Source organism: Hakea prostrata, chromosome 5, assembly GCF_041222555.1.
Source record: "Hakea prostrata isolate BN-2017 chromosome 5, UWA_Hpros_2, whole genome shotgun sequence".
Taxonomy (NCBI): domain Eukaryota; kingdom Viridiplantae; phylum Streptophyta; class Magnoliopsida; order Proteales; family Proteaceae; genus Hakea; species Hakea prostrata.
Genome location: NC_142604.1, coordinates 56,267,359 through 56,284,659, shown reverse-complemented (window position 1 = coordinate 56,284,659; position 17,301 = coordinate 56,267,359). Strand labels below are relative to the sequence as shown.

The following is a 17,301-nucleotide window of genomic DNA, read 5'->3' as shown; positions in this document are numbered from 1 at the left end:
GTCAGTTATTTGGTAGGAGCAACTTACAAAAATTGCAATGCTTCACATCTGTATAATAATCTGCATCCAAGTTACTTGATGTAAATAATTACATCCAGCATCTTTTCAAAATGAAACTACCAACGTAGTTTAAGTTTTTACCAAAGATGCTAGCTGAGGTGACAAAATAAGGTGAGGACTTACAGACAAACTTATGTAAATAGAAACTAAAACCGTAAGTTCAATTATTGCTTCCAACTTTTCAAACCTAACTATGAAAAGAAAGCAAAGGTAAACTAAGATTATGCTCCGAGGATATTCACAGAAAAGAATTAGTTCATGCTTCTAATATTCAAATTAGCACAAGCACTTTCAAATACATGAGTACATGCATTGCTTCTCTAAATGAATTTGCCATATGAATACTATTCCAACTAGGATATTGCATTCTTATGCTTCTTTCTTTTACCAGTCAAAAAACAACCTTTTTGCTGGCGGTTAATGCTGTGTGGTATAGCTTTACGTTTTTGGAACTAAGCCTCACCAGGTAACTGTCCGAACAGGTTACCTTCATTTTTTTCCATGTAGTTGAATGGGAACCCATCCAGTTCAGAAGAAAAATGAGTTTTAAACAGAATGGAATGGTGAAAAAGGATCGATTCAGTTTGGGAAAAAAGATTAATTAAGTCAAACTAAGAAATAGCAATCTAGAAGTCACGAACATGCAGGCAAAGAATAATAGTGAGATTTATGTTATAAACTTAGTGCAGTCATCTTATAAATCCAACTAAAATGGAAATCCTTGTACTGCCAACTCACTTGAGTTCCAAAGAGACCAAACTATTGATCAGATGAAATTCAAAGTGCTGATTTATTCTGCGAAGACGGAACTGGTATTGATACAATTATGCAATGAAATATGGGGTTCATTAACATGTATTTCCTTATTCGAAGCATGTAGTGAGGGGGGATGTGCTTCTAGCACAGTGGTGGCAGGCTCCTTTGTAGAGGCAATAAGTCCAAGGAGGTCATGGGTTCGATCCTCTGCCTGTACCACATCTTCCCCTTCCTCTTTGCCTTGCCTTAAGCCTGTGGGTCCCCAGTGACTGCGACTGGTCGACAATGGCCCAAAAAAAAAGAAAAATAAAAAGAAGCATGTAGTGAGAATGACAAACTTTGTTGAATAACAAAAGGAAATAGAACAAGGAGCGAACCTTAAGGTTGAATGTTTTGCAGAGAATTTGGATTCAACAAAAAGAAATAGAAAAAGGAGCGAACCTTAAGTTTGAATGTTTTGCAGGGAATTTGGCGGACAACAAACTGATGATCCACTCCATGATTTTCAATGGTTAGGGTTCTTGAAATGGAGATAGTACAAGAGAGAAGAAGAGCCAGAGATGGGTGAAAGAGATTAGAGAGGAGGGTTTCCGAGGTATGGATTTTCACTGTTATAGCGGTGATTTAAACCAATGTTTTTTGTTTCAGATAAACAAGAGAAACCCTAAATTAATAACACCTCAACACTTCAGGGAATGCAACAAATAATGATCGACATACAGAACCTAAGTGGAATAGTGGAATAGAGAGAGAAACATTACCTTCCATAGGGATTTGTAGAGATGTCATTCGAGAAGGGCAATGTAATCCCTTGCGTGAGAAGACTAGGTTTAGGTTGGGGCTTAGTATTGGGCACACTTTGGTTAAAATTATGTATGGAACATGAAATTAAGCTTTAGGTGTTTTGTAATTGTTGCTGCACAATCCTGTTCTTCCCTTCAGCCGGATGAACCTGCAAGAATGAGCTCGACCGTGGAGGTCGAGTTTTCACCTCCGACGATCTAGTTAGGAATCCAAATGAGGAAGACAAGAAAGTAATGAACAATAATAATTCGAATAGTGATGGTTCTATTCAGGGTACCTTTCTCTTGTGCTCCCTTACCTTTTTATAGGTTTTCTACGTATGAGTTTGTCTCGAACTAAAACATTACTTGGACTGCAATGTGAACTTTAGTGATTGAGTCCTACTCAAATATGAGTTATTGAGTCCTAGTCGAATACTTTGTCTTCTGTTATCAATCTATTAGGATTCACTTTGTTATCCTGCCTTTACGCTTGTATAACCGACCTTGACTTGGTCTGTTCGACCTAGGTGTATCCGAACCTGTTCGACCTAGGTTTATCCAACCTGGTCCGACCTGGGTTTATCCTAACTGGTTCGAGCCATTTTATTTATTCTATATCAGTAATTACTGTTTTTTGAGTGAGATTTAAAGTTGGCTCATTCTTTGGGCACAAAAAATGAACCTGTTTATCAAACGAAGTTCAGCTGTTTTTTGTTCTGACAACACATGAAAATAACAAAAAACTTAGTTTTTTTTGGGAAGCATTATCAAACGCCTTCTTCGAATCTGTCCTAGGTTCGATTGATGCAAATAGTTAGATGGAATTTGGTGTCGGAGCGGTTCTCATAAAAGGTGTGAGGTTAACTTTCCTAGGATACAGTGGTGGAGCTTAAAAGCTTTGACTAATTGAGTAGTCAAACAAGGAAAGTGGGAATTTGAGGGAGACATTAATATGATTTGGATTGAGATGAAATGTATTAGGAAGGTCGCTAAAGATGTTATAGGCGAATCCAAAGGAAAGCAACATTCTTGTAGAGAGACTTTGTGGTTGATGGTGAGGTTCAAGCAGCCATTTAGAATAAGATAGCTAGCTTTAAGACATGGCAAAGGACTAAGGTAGCTAGAAATGAAAAATAATGCGGAAAAGCAAGGGAGTAAAAAATATGGAGATTTATATAATAAGCTAGGTGCAAAGGAAGGGGAAAAAATATTTGTAAGATAGCTAAAATAAGGGATAGGAAGGGTAGAGACCTAAACCATGTTAAATTTATTAAAAGTGAAGATGGTAAAGTACTAGTATGTGATGAAGAGATTAAGTAGAGATGGGAAGTCTATTTCTGCCTACTAAATGAACATACTTCAGGTATCTGTAAGACTGTAACTTGAATTATTACCCCATTGGCCCATTCTCCATGGCACCAACTTTCGAATATACCATAAGGAGAATTATAATGTTTGAAGTAAAAGAAGCTTTAAGGAGGATGAAAGTAGGCAAGGCATATGGTTCTGATGAAATCCCAATAGCAGTATGGAAAAGCTTAGGAACCTATAGGCTAGCTCAGTTGACCAAATTGTTTAATAAGATTATAGGCACAAGGAAAACTAGGCGAATGGAGGAGAAGCAACATGATCTCAATTTACGAAAATAAAAGAGTTATTTAAAGCTGTAGTAACTATAGAGGCACAAAACTGATGAGTTATATACGGAATTATGGGAGAGAGTAATTGAAATCTGTTTGGGACAAAAAAACAATATTATGGAGAACTAATTTAGGTTTATGCTGGGAAGAACTACAATGGATGCTATTTACCTTTTTAGGAAGCTTATAGGGTATAGAGAGTGTAAGGAAGATCTTCATATGATATTTTTTGACTTAGAAAAAGCTTATGATAGAGCCCCTAAGATGCTTTTTGCAGATGATTTTGTTTTAGTAGTGTACCAAGTTATAATCAAAACCGGCGAAATTCATTGAAATTTTGGGGGGTTTAGCCTAAGTTGCTTAACTAGTAAATTATTATGATTGTACATTCCTAACTTGTAAGAGTAGATTAGGAAACATTCCAGAATGCAAGAAATATTCTACATTCTACCTTGATTCTCCATATCACCATCCTCATTACATCTTCACACCTCATCCTTCCATATCTACTGAGATTCACCAATCACCATGCTCTCACGTTATCCTTCCACCTCATCTTTCCATATCTAGCAAGATCCTCCAATCACCACCCTCATCACATAATTATCCTTCCACTTCACCTTTCCTATCTTGTATTATTTTGTAGTATTGTGTAAATCATTATGAGTGTACATTCCTAATTAGTAGGAGTAGATTAGGAAACAATCAAGAATGCAAGAAAATAGGAGAGAGAAACTCTGGATATATCTGAATAATTGCACCAAAATTCAATTATAAAGGGTTGTATTTCTCCAAATTTAGCACGATAAAATGAATAATCGATGATACTTTGCAATTCTCGTATTGGTCTTCGTTTTGTTTCACTACCTACCGAACAAACAAAATATTGCTGAGTTTCGATGATATTTCGTTGATATTTCTTTCCATTGTTATAATCATGGAGAGCAACTTTGGAATCAAGAGACTTTATACCAAGTAGAATGAAGACGGAATATCTAGTGTGTAACTTTACTCATGATCAATTGGATGATGAGGTAACAATATTTGATGAGAAGGAGATTCCACGAAGCGATTATTTTAAGTACTGGCTCAATCATATAAATAAAAAAAGTGATATAGAGGCTGATGTTTGGCAAAGAATTAAATGGAAACGGCATTCAAGGTCCTATGTAATCAGCAAATTCCTTTAAAGCTCAAAGGAAAATTCTATAAGATTGTTTGTGCAACTAGTTATGATGTATTGCAGGGTGTTGGGCTATTAAGGGGTTGTATAGTAACGTTTCTATGCCCATTTCGTTGTTTCTCATTGTTTTGGGTGTTCAAATCTTGTATGGTTGCATCAAGATGAGCACACGTCTGTGACAAAAAAAAACATAAACTTGTATGGTATGCATAGAATGGGCATTTTCCCCCCTTTTAAGAAAACCACATAAAAAAACTTAAATACATTATTTATTTAAAAAAATTGCATACATTGTGGTTAAACCCTAATTATTCAAATATAAAATTTCACATGTTCATATTAAACTTAGCATTTGCAATACCATCCCACCTTGTCCACATGGACCCTATAATTGGAGGTCAAGCGTGACCTTTACAACTACATTAACTGATGCAACTTTAGTCTTCATAATTCAAAAAACCTTTGAAGATTAACTGCATACAAAATTGTTCACAATGAGAGTATAAATGCAGTATTTTGAAGGGAAGGGAAGGGAAGTGAAGTGAAGGAAAATCTATTTCCCTTTTATGTCATTTGGCTGCAAATGAAGTAAAGTGAAATTAAAGTCTACCAAGTTGTTTGGGTTTGTAAAATTGATGTAATTATTTAAAAATAATAATTTATAAATCAACTTATTTTATTAATTTCCTTAAGTTTTACCAAGTTGTTTGGGTTTGTAAATTGGCGCAAAATTAATGTAATTGTTTTTTTTTTTAAACATATAAATCAACTTATCTTATGAATTTTCCTCTCTTTTTGGAGTAGCGATAATGAGACGTTCATATTACTTCATTACAGAACCTAATAGATCCTAGCCAATCTTTGTGATCTGTAGTCTAAATTCATAATGAATCAAAAGAATCTTGGAAGATTCTTGTGGATTTGAACCACCATCCTCTTGAAGCATGCTCATGTTCCAAGTGCTCTACCAGTTGAGGTAAAGATTTACTGCTTCATGTGGGGTAGACTTAGAGAATACCCACTTAAAAACCTACCTTTCAGATGAATACTACTTGATCAGACTGTGTGTGTGTGTCCTTGAACATTAGAGGTAGAAAACACTGATACTTGAAACAGTAGAATCCACCAAGAAATGCAGCCAAACCCATAGAATTCAGAATAGAAAACAACAAAAATAAAATATTCAAGTGTATATGCACAGGTAAACCTCATTCTATTTATGGCTTTCCATTCAGTTTGCCTTACCTTCATTTGTATTTGCATTTCAAGCACTTCACCTTAGTCCAGTGGTAGGAGTTCTGTCATACAATCTTTGCAAAAACCTGAGGTAAATGAGTTTGTCCCAAACCTACAATGCATTTATAACATAGAACAGCAATCCATATCAAATGTTCTATAAACAACTGAGACATCATAGCTTACGAAAGAATGACTAGAGACAATATGACATGTATTCCTAGAAACGGAAGAGCACCCAAAAAATATCTTTGAGATTGTTATCCTGACCACATGCATAAGGTCTTGGAGTTCCAATTTTCAGTTTTCAATTTTCCTGTGTGTATGAGATCTTGTGAAAATTATGTACACATAATGAAATCAGGACCTAGATTGCACCTATATTTGATTTTTCTTTTCTTGGTTCTCTGTCACTTTCATTCATAACTTCTCCCACCTGCTTATCTGTCACTTGTGCCACAGTTATATAGCCTAATTTGAAGGTTCTTCACTAATCACTTCTGCATTTGTATAATCCTCAACTAAGGCTTCTACCGAACAATGAAATATATCACCTGAATTCATGGTGTCTCAGTCCATCTTATTGAACCCAATTACACATCCATGGGCCATCTTTTTTTTTATTTTTTATTTTTCCCCCTAACTTGCTTATTCCTAGTTCAGCATTATAGAACCCATCATCAAAGTCAAGACTGGTAAGAGAAGTTCAGAGGTACTTCTACCTTTTTAATAAAATGCAAGTTCTAACTTCTAACAGCATATTTTTTTGGAAGAAAGAGAAAGTTTGATGAAGGTAATCCTATTTTGACTATCATGTTCTCAAACTAATGTCTTGTGAATAGAATTGGCGGTGAATCACAACATTCTGTTGCCAAGTCATCTATGGCTCATCAAAGAGTCAGCATTGTCCATCCCAGCATTATATATATGGTATAATAGAAACAGAGGAAATTAGTCCTTATTCCCTGGATAAAGATTGTAATCCCCGAGTCTCTATAAAGATTTTATATTGTTATACTATTTGTCTCTCTGACGCACCATGAGCTTTCATTGTCTGTTCTAGGAACATGGCTTAGTAATACTATTACTTAGACTTCATATTTAGCAAATAAAAATAAAAAAGAGCAGTAAAAGCCAATGATCAAATAACATACTAAATCATATAGTGATCTGACAAACTTTTGAACTTAATATTGCAACACTGGTCAGAAAAATTTATTGAAGATGCACAGACTGAATAAAAACCTTTCCTAGGAAGTGAACATCCCTAAGTTCCTGGTTTTCGTTAATTTTCTCAATGGAATTGCTGATTGCTCCCCCCCCCCCCTTTCACTCTCTCTCTCTCTCTCTCAATCTCTGTGAATTACCTTGCCTTGGTTGTGTTTCTCTGATTGCCCATATCATTTCTAGTTGTCCATGCATATCAGTTTAATTGTTTTCAGGATATCTATATTCCCAAATTGTTCACAATGCATGAAGAAATTCTTTTGATTGCCACTGTTTCACTTCTTTTTGATTAATTTTCTTAATTTTCTTAATTTTCAAGTACTCTTTGAGGATCAACAGTCTATGTATTCCATCAAACCTCCCTTCCTGTTGTAGATTTCATTTCCTTTCAATTTCTTTCTCTCTTCTTTTTTCAGAGTTTCAACCTTCTAACAGAAACAACAACAGTAATTCAGTATGTGGGACCTTTCACCCAATCAGCAATGGAGGTTGTGACATTGATATGAATAGATCTACACAATCAGCATTAGGATCTTAATTCCTTCGAATGACAAATTCATATAATTGTTTTACCCAAAAATAAACCTTTCACCCAATCAGCAATGGAGGTTGTCACATTGATAGGAATAGATCTGCACAATCAGTAATAGGATATCTTAATTCCTTCGAATGACAAATTCATGTAATTGTTTTACCCAAAAAAAAAATTCATGTAGTTGTTACATTGCACAAACAAAAATCCCAGAAATCACAAATGGAACCGTAGAAGCCTCTAAGCAGAGCCTAAAGTACAGAGTTCTTTACTTCTTTCTAATTGAAGAGTTGAGAATAGAGAGGGCGACTGAGATTCACAGAGGAAGCTTCGAATGGAACCCTTTTGATGTATACCAATCTGTGTCTTTCTTCAGATGCTTCGCCAATGGAGAAGTGAGTGACCTTCGACCAATGGAGAAGGGAGTGACCTTCAACGGAGACTGTGAGAGCAAGAGGAGCTTTGCAGATGGAGATTGAGACAGCATGAGTGATGTTCAAGGGAGAACGAGTGAGAGAAGCTACTGTTGAATGCTTTTTTTTGGGTTTTGCACGTTGTTATGTTTTAAAAGAACAAATGACTCGATTGCCCTTAGAGCATGCCATCGTTTCTCCGACTTTGTGTGAGAAGTGTGCATTTGTTGAGAAACACCAAATTGGTGCTTCTCAAATGGGGCTCAAAGCTATGCCCAACACCCGGTCCATTTGTAAATGAGAAAGGAAAAAAAAAAAGGAGATCATTGGATCGCCATACAAGATTTGAGGTGTTCCCCCCCCCCCCCCCCCCAAAAAAAAAAAAAAAAAAAAAAAAAAAAGAAAAAGAAAAGAAAAAGAAAAGAAAAGAAAAGAAAAGAAAAGAAAAGAAAGAAAAAGAAAAAGAAACGAGAAATGAGCACACTACCATAAAACCCCTAAGAAGCATCATATAGATAAATGAAGTGTAGCAGAAATGAGGATGCTAAGATGGATGAGTGGCAAAACTAGGAAGGATTAGGTAAGGAATGATCATAGAGACGGACTGGGAGTAGCTACGGTGAATGATAGGCTACTGCCTAGTAGTGCCTACAAGAAAGTCAATTGATGTCAACAAAAGCCTCTAAATGCATTTGTGTGGAGAAGTGATTTAATCCAGGTTGAAGGAGTTAGAAGAACTAGGGGTTGACCTCAGATAACCTTAAAAGAGGTGGTGAGAAAGGATATGCAAACTTAGGTGTATCTAGTATGGCCTCAAATAGAGCTGATTGGAAGGTAAGCATCCATGTAGCTGAGCCCATTTAGTTTGGAAAAGGCTTGCTGTTGTTGGTGTCTGTGTCAGAGAGGTTGGCTGGGGAACTTTCCATTCTTTGTCTTCTTCATATACACCCAAATCTCTTCATCAACTTCTTCAAATCTTTACAGATGGTGTCATTAACATGATGCCAGATATTGTAACAATTTCAAAAGCCCTTAGTCATTTGAGCTGGAGTGGAAGAAATCACCAGAGAAACTCTTATGGCAGGTTGAGCAGATTGCTAGGGTGGATGAGGGTTCGTGGCCAAGAAGTAAAAAAGTGAGTTCAAGAGAAATTTCCTGTGTGTCTGCTTTGTGGTGATTGAAACTTGGAAGAGAGGAGAATTTTTAAGTAGGGTTAAATCCAACAAATCACAGTAACTTAAGGTTCTAGTGTTAAAGATGATTCCTTGATAAGGCGATACCACACAGATTTGTGGAGTTCAATATGTCTAGTCCTAAAACATTGTAGCATTGTTAATCTCTCTTTGAGCTCTCTGTGTGTGTGTGCTGTATATGCTCAAATATCTGCCATTGTGCATCCACTTCTAGTTTACCAGTTCCTAAAAGCAGGGATATGCATCTTCTCCAAAGAAGCAGATAAAGTGAAATTTCAGTCATTGTAGCTGTAGAGAATATTAATTATTTTTTGAAAGAGTATTCAAAAAATTTCAGCTTAAAGCTGGAGTCTAGGGATGGAGCTCTGTGAGGTGATGCCTGCTTGAGCACGTGTGTTGAGTTTTCTTTGTTGGAGCAGATGTAGAATGAGAAACTGACAGGTGATGGAGAGGAGGGCATTGATTTGTTTCCTGCTGCTGCAGAACTTGACATGGTGAGACCGTGAGAAAGAGAAAGGAGAAGAAGTAGAGGGGGGGGGGGGTTGTAACCTTTTCGGCAAGCTGCAGACAGGCAATTGAGATAGAGAAAGCAGATGGAAAAAGAAAAGGAAAGAGGGCGGAAGTTAACATATTTGAGGGTATTTTTGAGTTTTTGAAATGTTTTGAGTGATGATATCATAACTTAACAGAAAAATTGGAACAGTAGGGGCACGGTATTAAACTAGTTGGAATAAATTAGGGAATGTTCTCAAGTTCTTGAATTTAATGAGTTCCTCATTTAGTTGTTTATTATTACCACAGGGGGCTTATATATATTTTGCCCTAAAGATATTGTTGGTATTAGAAAGAAAATATGTCTGGAACATCCAAAGAGGCTGTCATTAGGCAAAAGCATAGGGGCTATTTAATTATTTCTTTACTTCGAAAGAACTGAGGACCAGAAACAAAGGGGACTGAGATCTTTGGTCATCAAATACTACAATTAGCATGCTGAGGAAGTTTTTATGGTGGCTTAAATGGACTGAAATAATCATTAATAGTGGTAATTTTACCAGCAAGCAAATGGATTATTTGGCCTGTGGTGGCTGGATATGTCTTACAAATATAATACATCCTTGCTGTATTCCGGGCATGCATTTCATGAAACCCACTCTTCTTTTCTTTGTGTGGGCCTCTTGGGATGATAATGATGGGTTCCTGCTTGACCTTTCAACATGAACTCATGAACTACAGGGCTGGATATGAATCATTCATACCAATGGATTGATTTACATGTTATCAGAAATTTTTATTGTAAGCTTTCGTAGACCGAAGTACCAGTTGCTTATTTGGAACTAATTGTTCTTTACATCCCTGCAGCTTGAATAATTTATATCACCTCATACTTCTGATCACCTAGGATCTTGAATGGGTGCTATGGTAGGAACTTGCCCGCCATGTCTAGGTCGTGTGAAGCTTACTGATTTGATAGCTTCTGAAGGACTTCCTTCTGACTCCTACAAAATATCTGTATCAACCCTGTCTCAGTCGCTAGCTCAGTATTCTGCTGCTGTTATTCAGCTTCCTGGGGGTGATGGTGCTCTCTTAAGGTCTGGGCTGGAATCTGCTCGCCTCTACTTCCACCAGAGAACATCATATCCGGCTGCAGAGATAGTTCATGCCAATGACTCTCGTGAATGGTGCAAAACCTCTGGGTATTATGCAGATCCTCAACTATGGCAAGAAATATATGATTTCAGGCCAGGCCTGACTCCTACAGAGCTTAACAACAGTATGGAATTCCCTCCTGCTGGTCTGCCTGATATATATGCACTACTGGGGAAAGCAGCTAGAGGTATTTTGGATGCCATCAGCTTCTCCTTAAACTTGCGTAGCTCTCCGTTTACAGAAATACTTGACAATGTCCCTCTTAGAAATCGGGAAATGTCTTCTTCCGTCCTGTCTGTATGCTGTCACTCAAGACCATCATTTCAGGGAGCTCAACATCATACTTTGACATCCCAGGAGGATGGCCAATTGGTTATGTTTCCCGACCATGAGCATCAAGTTGATAAGAGCTTATTGACTATAGTTAAGTCAGAAAGAGCAGGTTTACATATCAGAGACTTTAATGGACGTTGGATACTTGTAGATGGAGATCTTGGACCCCATGAAGCAGTTGTTTACCCTGGGCTGGCTTTGTACCAGGCAACTGCCGGTTATGTCAGTCCTGCTCTGCACCGTACACAGATCAGTAATTTACAAAATAACATGTATGGACGGTGTTCCCTGGCTTTCAAGCTCATGCCTAAATCTATGGCGAGTCTCAGCTGTTCCGAAATGAGAGCGGCCGGCCATGGGGTTGAACCTCAGTTTCAACTTCCTATACCAGTTGATGACTTCATGCAGAGGTCCCATCCAACAGATCAAATCTTTTCCAGGCAAAGTTTCTCAAGTTATAATTTTCCTGCAACTCAAGATGGTAGGTCAGCACCCTAGTACTTTATGCATTTACAAACTATATTTTCTTTCAAACATTCATTCTTGGTGAACTTCTGTTTGAACTTTGAAATTATGCATACCATGTTCCTGTTGTTTAATAGTACCCAAACTTTATTGATTGTTTGATCCGAGTCTTCTAGTCCCAGTTGAGTTTTGCTGTAGTTTTTCTTGACAATGTTACTTATGACTATGATTTTAATAAACATAACTTGTAATTGTTGACGATTGGATGGTAGTTTGCTGCGGAAGTCTGAAGCGGTCATTTTGGGGCATGCGCCTGTGGTTGAGGACTTTTCCAGCCCTAAAATGTTGTCATCAGTTTCTGGCTGATTTGATAGAAACTAGCCAAAAGCCTCGGTGATGCACAGGGAGCTTAGAGAATATACTGTTACAGGATGCAACAACAATAACAACACGCCTTATCCCAACTAAATGGGGTCTGCCACACGGATCCTCAGTTCCTCACTCTCCAATCAATTTTATTCAAGGAAAAAAATGGTACAAAGCCTGACCTATGCATGCTATTCCTTACCACTTCTCCTTTAGGCCTGTCCCTGCCTCTGCTCCCTTGCCCCCCCCCCTCTCTCTTTTTCTTTGGATACTGTCAGTCTGAATCAGATCACTCCTTCAAAATGGAGCACATAGTTGACTAATGAATCTGAAATGAATTTTTTTGGGGTAATGTGATGTTCATTCGTATTATTCTATAAAATAGAAAATGAAACTACGTTGTACAAGCAAAATGGAGGGAAAATCAAATGTAACACTTAAAAAAAATGCTAATATTTAGTAATAGTTAAGATCCTAAAACTAATTAACCATAACAATATCCTAAGAATAGTAAATCAGATAAAGTACCTGATACAGGTCTAGCACCAAATTGGTTTCTTTTCCCTAGGAATAGGCCTACTATTGGGTCATCTATGTAGTAGGCCTTCTAGGACTGCAATTGCAGAATTTTAGAAACTAGAGTTTTTTAAGATTCTAGTCGACCCCATTTAGTTGGGATAAGGCTTATTGTTGTTGTAGGCTTTTTAAGATTCTAGAATTTCCGGGGTTAGGTTTAGGGTTAGGGTTGGGGGTCAAAGGTACGGTATGGGATGGGGATGCTACTCCTAAGAAGCTGAATGTATAGGGGACAGGGGTTTATGGATAAACTTCTAGGGTTTCGGGTTTAACAGGAAATTGCAGAATTCTGGTTGCCACGAGGAGAAAAGAAGAGGAAGAAGAAGAGAAAGAGAGAAAAGGGGCTGGAGAGTGAGGGGAATGAGGGGGAGGGTGTTGGGGAAGGGAAAGGACCTAACTGTGGGTTCTAAGGGAGGGAGAGAGGAACTGGGGGTACCTAGAGCTAGGGTTTGGTAAAAGGGGGAGGGTGCGCAAGGTGTAGGGAGAAGGGGGAGTGCTAGATAGAGGTTGGGAGAGTGGAATGGGGTAGGGGGCTGGGATCAAACTTACTTTGCCTAGGAAGGGGGCTATTTGGTCAAGACAGAGTTTGAAGATGCTTCAAGGGTTGCCGCAGGCTTGAAGAAGATGAAGGAGATGAACAATTGCAGAATTTGAAAGAACTCTCTTATCCCTCAAAATCCAGGTCATGGCTAGCTTCCCACGACTCCAAGTCTTCGATTTTTATTAATTCTCCAACTGATTTTCTTATATTGAGGTGGGGCTTTATATATCCTTACAATTGAGGGAAACAAACTAAGACCCAACTTAGGAAACTTACTTGGACTCAAACTAGGGAACCGACTTTGGATTGGGATTCCTTTGGCTACTCAACAACTTGAATAAGGCAACTAGAAAGGAATCTTCTAGAGAACTCCTAAACAAAGATAGTTTGCAAAAATAAACAGCCAACTCCCGAAGGAATACTACTTGAAAATTGGATTCTTACTGAGACTCCTGCTCAGGCAAGGACTCTTAACCACTAGTCCAATCAGAAAACAAAAAAGTAGATGCTAGATCCTTAAATTATTCTGGAATTAGCCCAAGGGGGTGGGGAAATGACGAAATTGCCCTCCTATAATTTTGGTCAGCTCCTTGGTGTGCCACTAGGGCCTTGTTTTGCGTCCAAATTCTGAGGGACCCTATGCTTGCTGGATCTAGTTACATCAGGCTGTGGATTCAGCCTCCATCCTCCATCGATCGATATCCACTCTTTAAGGCATCTTTGTGTAGGTTAGTGAATATCTAGTTTTTCCCTTTCAAGACACCTTGTTCCATCTTTCTTTCCAACAATAGGAGACCTTATAGCTCCATATTGCCCAAATGCCTTCCTACACAGCCGCCCCCAACCCCCCCCCCCCAAAAAAAAAAAAAAAAAAAAAAAAAAGAAGAAGAAGAAGAAGAAAAGTGTTGGATTCTATTGTACTTTCCACTTAATTATAAATATAGGGCTTGAGATCATGGATCCATAAGCCATTCACCACAATCGTTTCTTTCAACATGGCATCAGAGCCTAAATTCGATTAGGATTTTTTTCTTTTTTCTTTCTCTCTCTTTCAAACCCATCGCAATTGGGTCACCATCATTCTTCAGTTACTACCGCAAATTCGATTAGGATTTTTTCTTCTCTTTCCTTTTTTTTCTCTTCTCGTTCTATAGTGCACTATCTTTTCTGTTGCAAACCTCGAAGACCAGAGAAAACGAAAAAAATAAAAAAGGAGAAGAAGAGAAGAAGCATCACCACTGCAATTATACCATCACCACTGCAACCGAGCTTCTTCTTCTTCATTTGCAACATCTCTTCTTCATCTGCAACATCCCATTGCACCTAACAGCGCTTTCACTTCAACCTTGCTTCCGCCATCGACCAAAGAAACAAAAAGGGAAGAAAAAAAAGGGGTTCTCGCCAGGTCTGCTTCTTCCATCAAACCACCGCCATCACCCAGGTAAACTTTCTAAAATCGATTTGCTCTGGTTTTCTTCCGTTCTCGATTTGGGACGATGCTTCTGCAGTCCTGAAATCCCATTAAGATCGTCGCTTGCTGCCTCCTGCTTGCTCTGGTTTTTTTCTGATTTGGGACGATACATATGCAATCCCCATTAAAACCTATCGCCTAGGCTAAACCAGACCAGACCTCCTATGGTCGAACCATATTTTATTCGTACAGTTTGAAATCCTATTTTTATATATATATATATATATATATATATATATATATTGATGTTTCAGGGGCTCATACTTTTCAGGGTTTATTAGTAATTTTTTTATAGTAAAAAAAAAAAAAAAAAAAGAGAGAGAAAAATTAGCTAATTACTTAGAATTGTTTCCGTGGTTTGGCTATTGCATTCTACGACATTTCTGTTACTTCAAAAGGGTGAAGACTGAAGAACTGCAGACAATTTTGTCAACAGGAAAACTATTGATGGTACTCCTGCTTCCATTGGCTCCGAACATTACCCCACTCTTCATCCTCTTTCAGTGAGATTTGATGGAACAAATTATTTGATCTGGTCTCGATCTGCTTACCTAACTATTGCCGGAAGAGGACTTGTTGGACACATTACAGGCACCACTATCAAACCTACTACCATAGGTGTTTTACAAGATAAATGGATCTCGAATGACTCTCTTATTATGTCATTCCTTTTGAATTCCATGATTCCAAATATTGCCTGTGGATATCTATTACTTGATGCTGCAGTCCAAATCTAGAAGGCTACTACTGAAACATATGGACAGTTGGGGAATGATGCACATGTTTATGAGCTACGAAAGAAGCTTCATGAGACTACCCAAAAGAAACTGACCGGGGCCCACTATTATGCTGAGTTGCGATCTCTTTGGCAAGAGTTGGATCATTATGGGGATTATCACCCCACTAATCCAGATGATGGGGTTACTTATAAAAAGCACATGGATAAGATTCGAGTATATGACTTCTTGGTAGGTTTGAATGTGGAGTACGATTAGATCAGAGTGCAAGTTTTAAGTCGTTATCCTTTCCTACACTAGAACAATCTTATGCTCTTGTTCAGTGTGAGGAAAATCGTTGATTAGCCATGCTTCATACCCCTATTATGGAGAAATCAGCTTTACAGTCTATTCGCACTAAATCTGATCTGGCTAAGGAGATTGTCAAGTGTGAGCATTATCACAAACCATATCATACCAAGGCAAATTGTTGGAAACTGCATGGGAAGCCTGCTGATTTTGAGAAAAAACGAGCATAAAGAAAGGGAAAACCAAAGGCTAATCTTTCTGAGACAGTTTCCACCACACCCTCTGCAGACGTTGGTTTTTCACAGGAGGAGTTCGCTACTCTGCGACGTATTCTGCAGTCTTCTACTGCAGATACAGCCTCGACCACTGCTTCATCTACTACCCATACCAACTCCTACCTTGCTACTTCAGGTAAAACTTTTACATGCTTTCAAGCTTCTTCAGTTTCTACTCCTTGGATCATTGATACAGGAGCCACATATCATATGACATGTTTATCCTCCTCTTTCTTACAATATTCTCCGACTTCTGGAAATGATAAAGTTTGAATTGCTCATGGCTCCTATTCTTTCATTGCTGGAAAATGGATCATTTAGCATTCTCCATCACTTTATTTGTCTAAAGTTTTACATGTTCCCTCTTTCTCTACTTACTTGCTCTCTATCAGTAGTCTTACACATGACTTGAATTGTAAAGTGATTTTTTCCCCATCTTACTGTGTCTTCCAGGATCTGGTTACGGGGAAGGAGATTGGACATGGTAAACTAGACAATGGACTTTATTTGCTCGAGCCAATTGGAGAATCTGCGTCTGCTTTGACTACATCTTCTAATCCGGTCCATTTGGTAATATCAGACCTTTATCAGTGACACCGTAGGCTAGGTCATCCCCCTCTATGAACTCTTAAGAAAATATTTCCTGATTTGGTTTCTTCTTGTAATGAGGATAATTTTTTTTGTGAAGCCTGCATTTTTGCAAAGTAGACTCGTTCTACTTATTTACCTTCTCTACATAATAGAAAACCTATTCCTTTTATGCTAATTTATACTGATGTGTGGGGTCCCTGCCGATGTGTGTCTATTATTGGCCACTTTGTTACTTTTATTGATTGTCACTCTTGTTTTACATGGATTTATCTTTAAAAAAAAAGAAAGAAGAGGTTTTCCGATGTTTTCGTGATTTTCATAATATGATTAAAACTTTGTTCAATGCCACTGTGAAGATCCTTCGCAGTGATAATGGCACAGAGTATATTGATGGTGAATTTCAAAGATATCTCTCTGACTCTGGCATAATACATCAGACCAGTTGCGTTGATACGGCTGCCCAAAATGGGGTTGCCGAAAGGAAGAATCGGCATCTCTTAGAGATAGCCCGTTCCATTATGATTGCTATGAATGTACCTGACCAATACTGGAGTGATGCTATACTCACTGCTTCTTACCTTATGAATAGGATGCCCAGTAGGATACTTGGTTTTAAATGTCCTAATGAGATTCTTCAGGGAGCCTCTTCTTTTGTTATTCCCCCAAAGGTTTCTGGATGTGTGTGTTATGTCAGAATCACAGCCCACCAGAGTAAGCTGGCTCTTCGTGGCCTACTTTGCAAATTTTTGGGGTAATTCTCTACTCATAAATGGTACAAATGTTATCATCCTCCTTCCAGGAAAACCATTTTATCAATGGATGTAATTTTTCATGAGTTTTGCCCTTACTATACACCTCTCTAGGGGGAGAGTCCTAGAGGAGAGGTGGTCTTTCCGACTCTAGATCTTCGTATCACACACCAACACAACTTAAGAGTCCCAGAAGAGTTTCCTGACCAGGGGGAGACTTCGGCCAAAATACCTAAG

General features: G+C 38.1%; 1 protein-coding gene across 6 annotated transcripts in view; it reads left to right on the top strand.

Annotated features, from left to right (window-relative positions):
* The window catches only part of LOC149016697 (2-oxoglutarate (2OG) and Fe(II)-dependent oxygenase superfamily protein), a 45,025-nt gene that overhangs the window by 13,442 nt on the left and 14,282 nt on the right, over positions 1-17,301 (top strand). For 4 of the 6 annotated variants that reach the window (XM_089154758.1, XM_089154755.1, XM_089154759.1 and 1 more), the window contains exon 2: positions 10,385-11,486. In XM_089154758.1, the coding sequence (XP_089010884.1) occupies positions 10,433-11,486 (1,054 nt within the window). In that variant the 5' untranslated portion in view covers positions 10,385-10,432. Of the gene's footprint in view, positions 1-451; positions 527-1,279; positions 1,412-10,384; positions 11,487-17,301 lie in introns of all 6 variants that reach the window. The other 2 variants (XM_089154756.1, XM_089154757.1) reach the window with 2 other exon arrangements.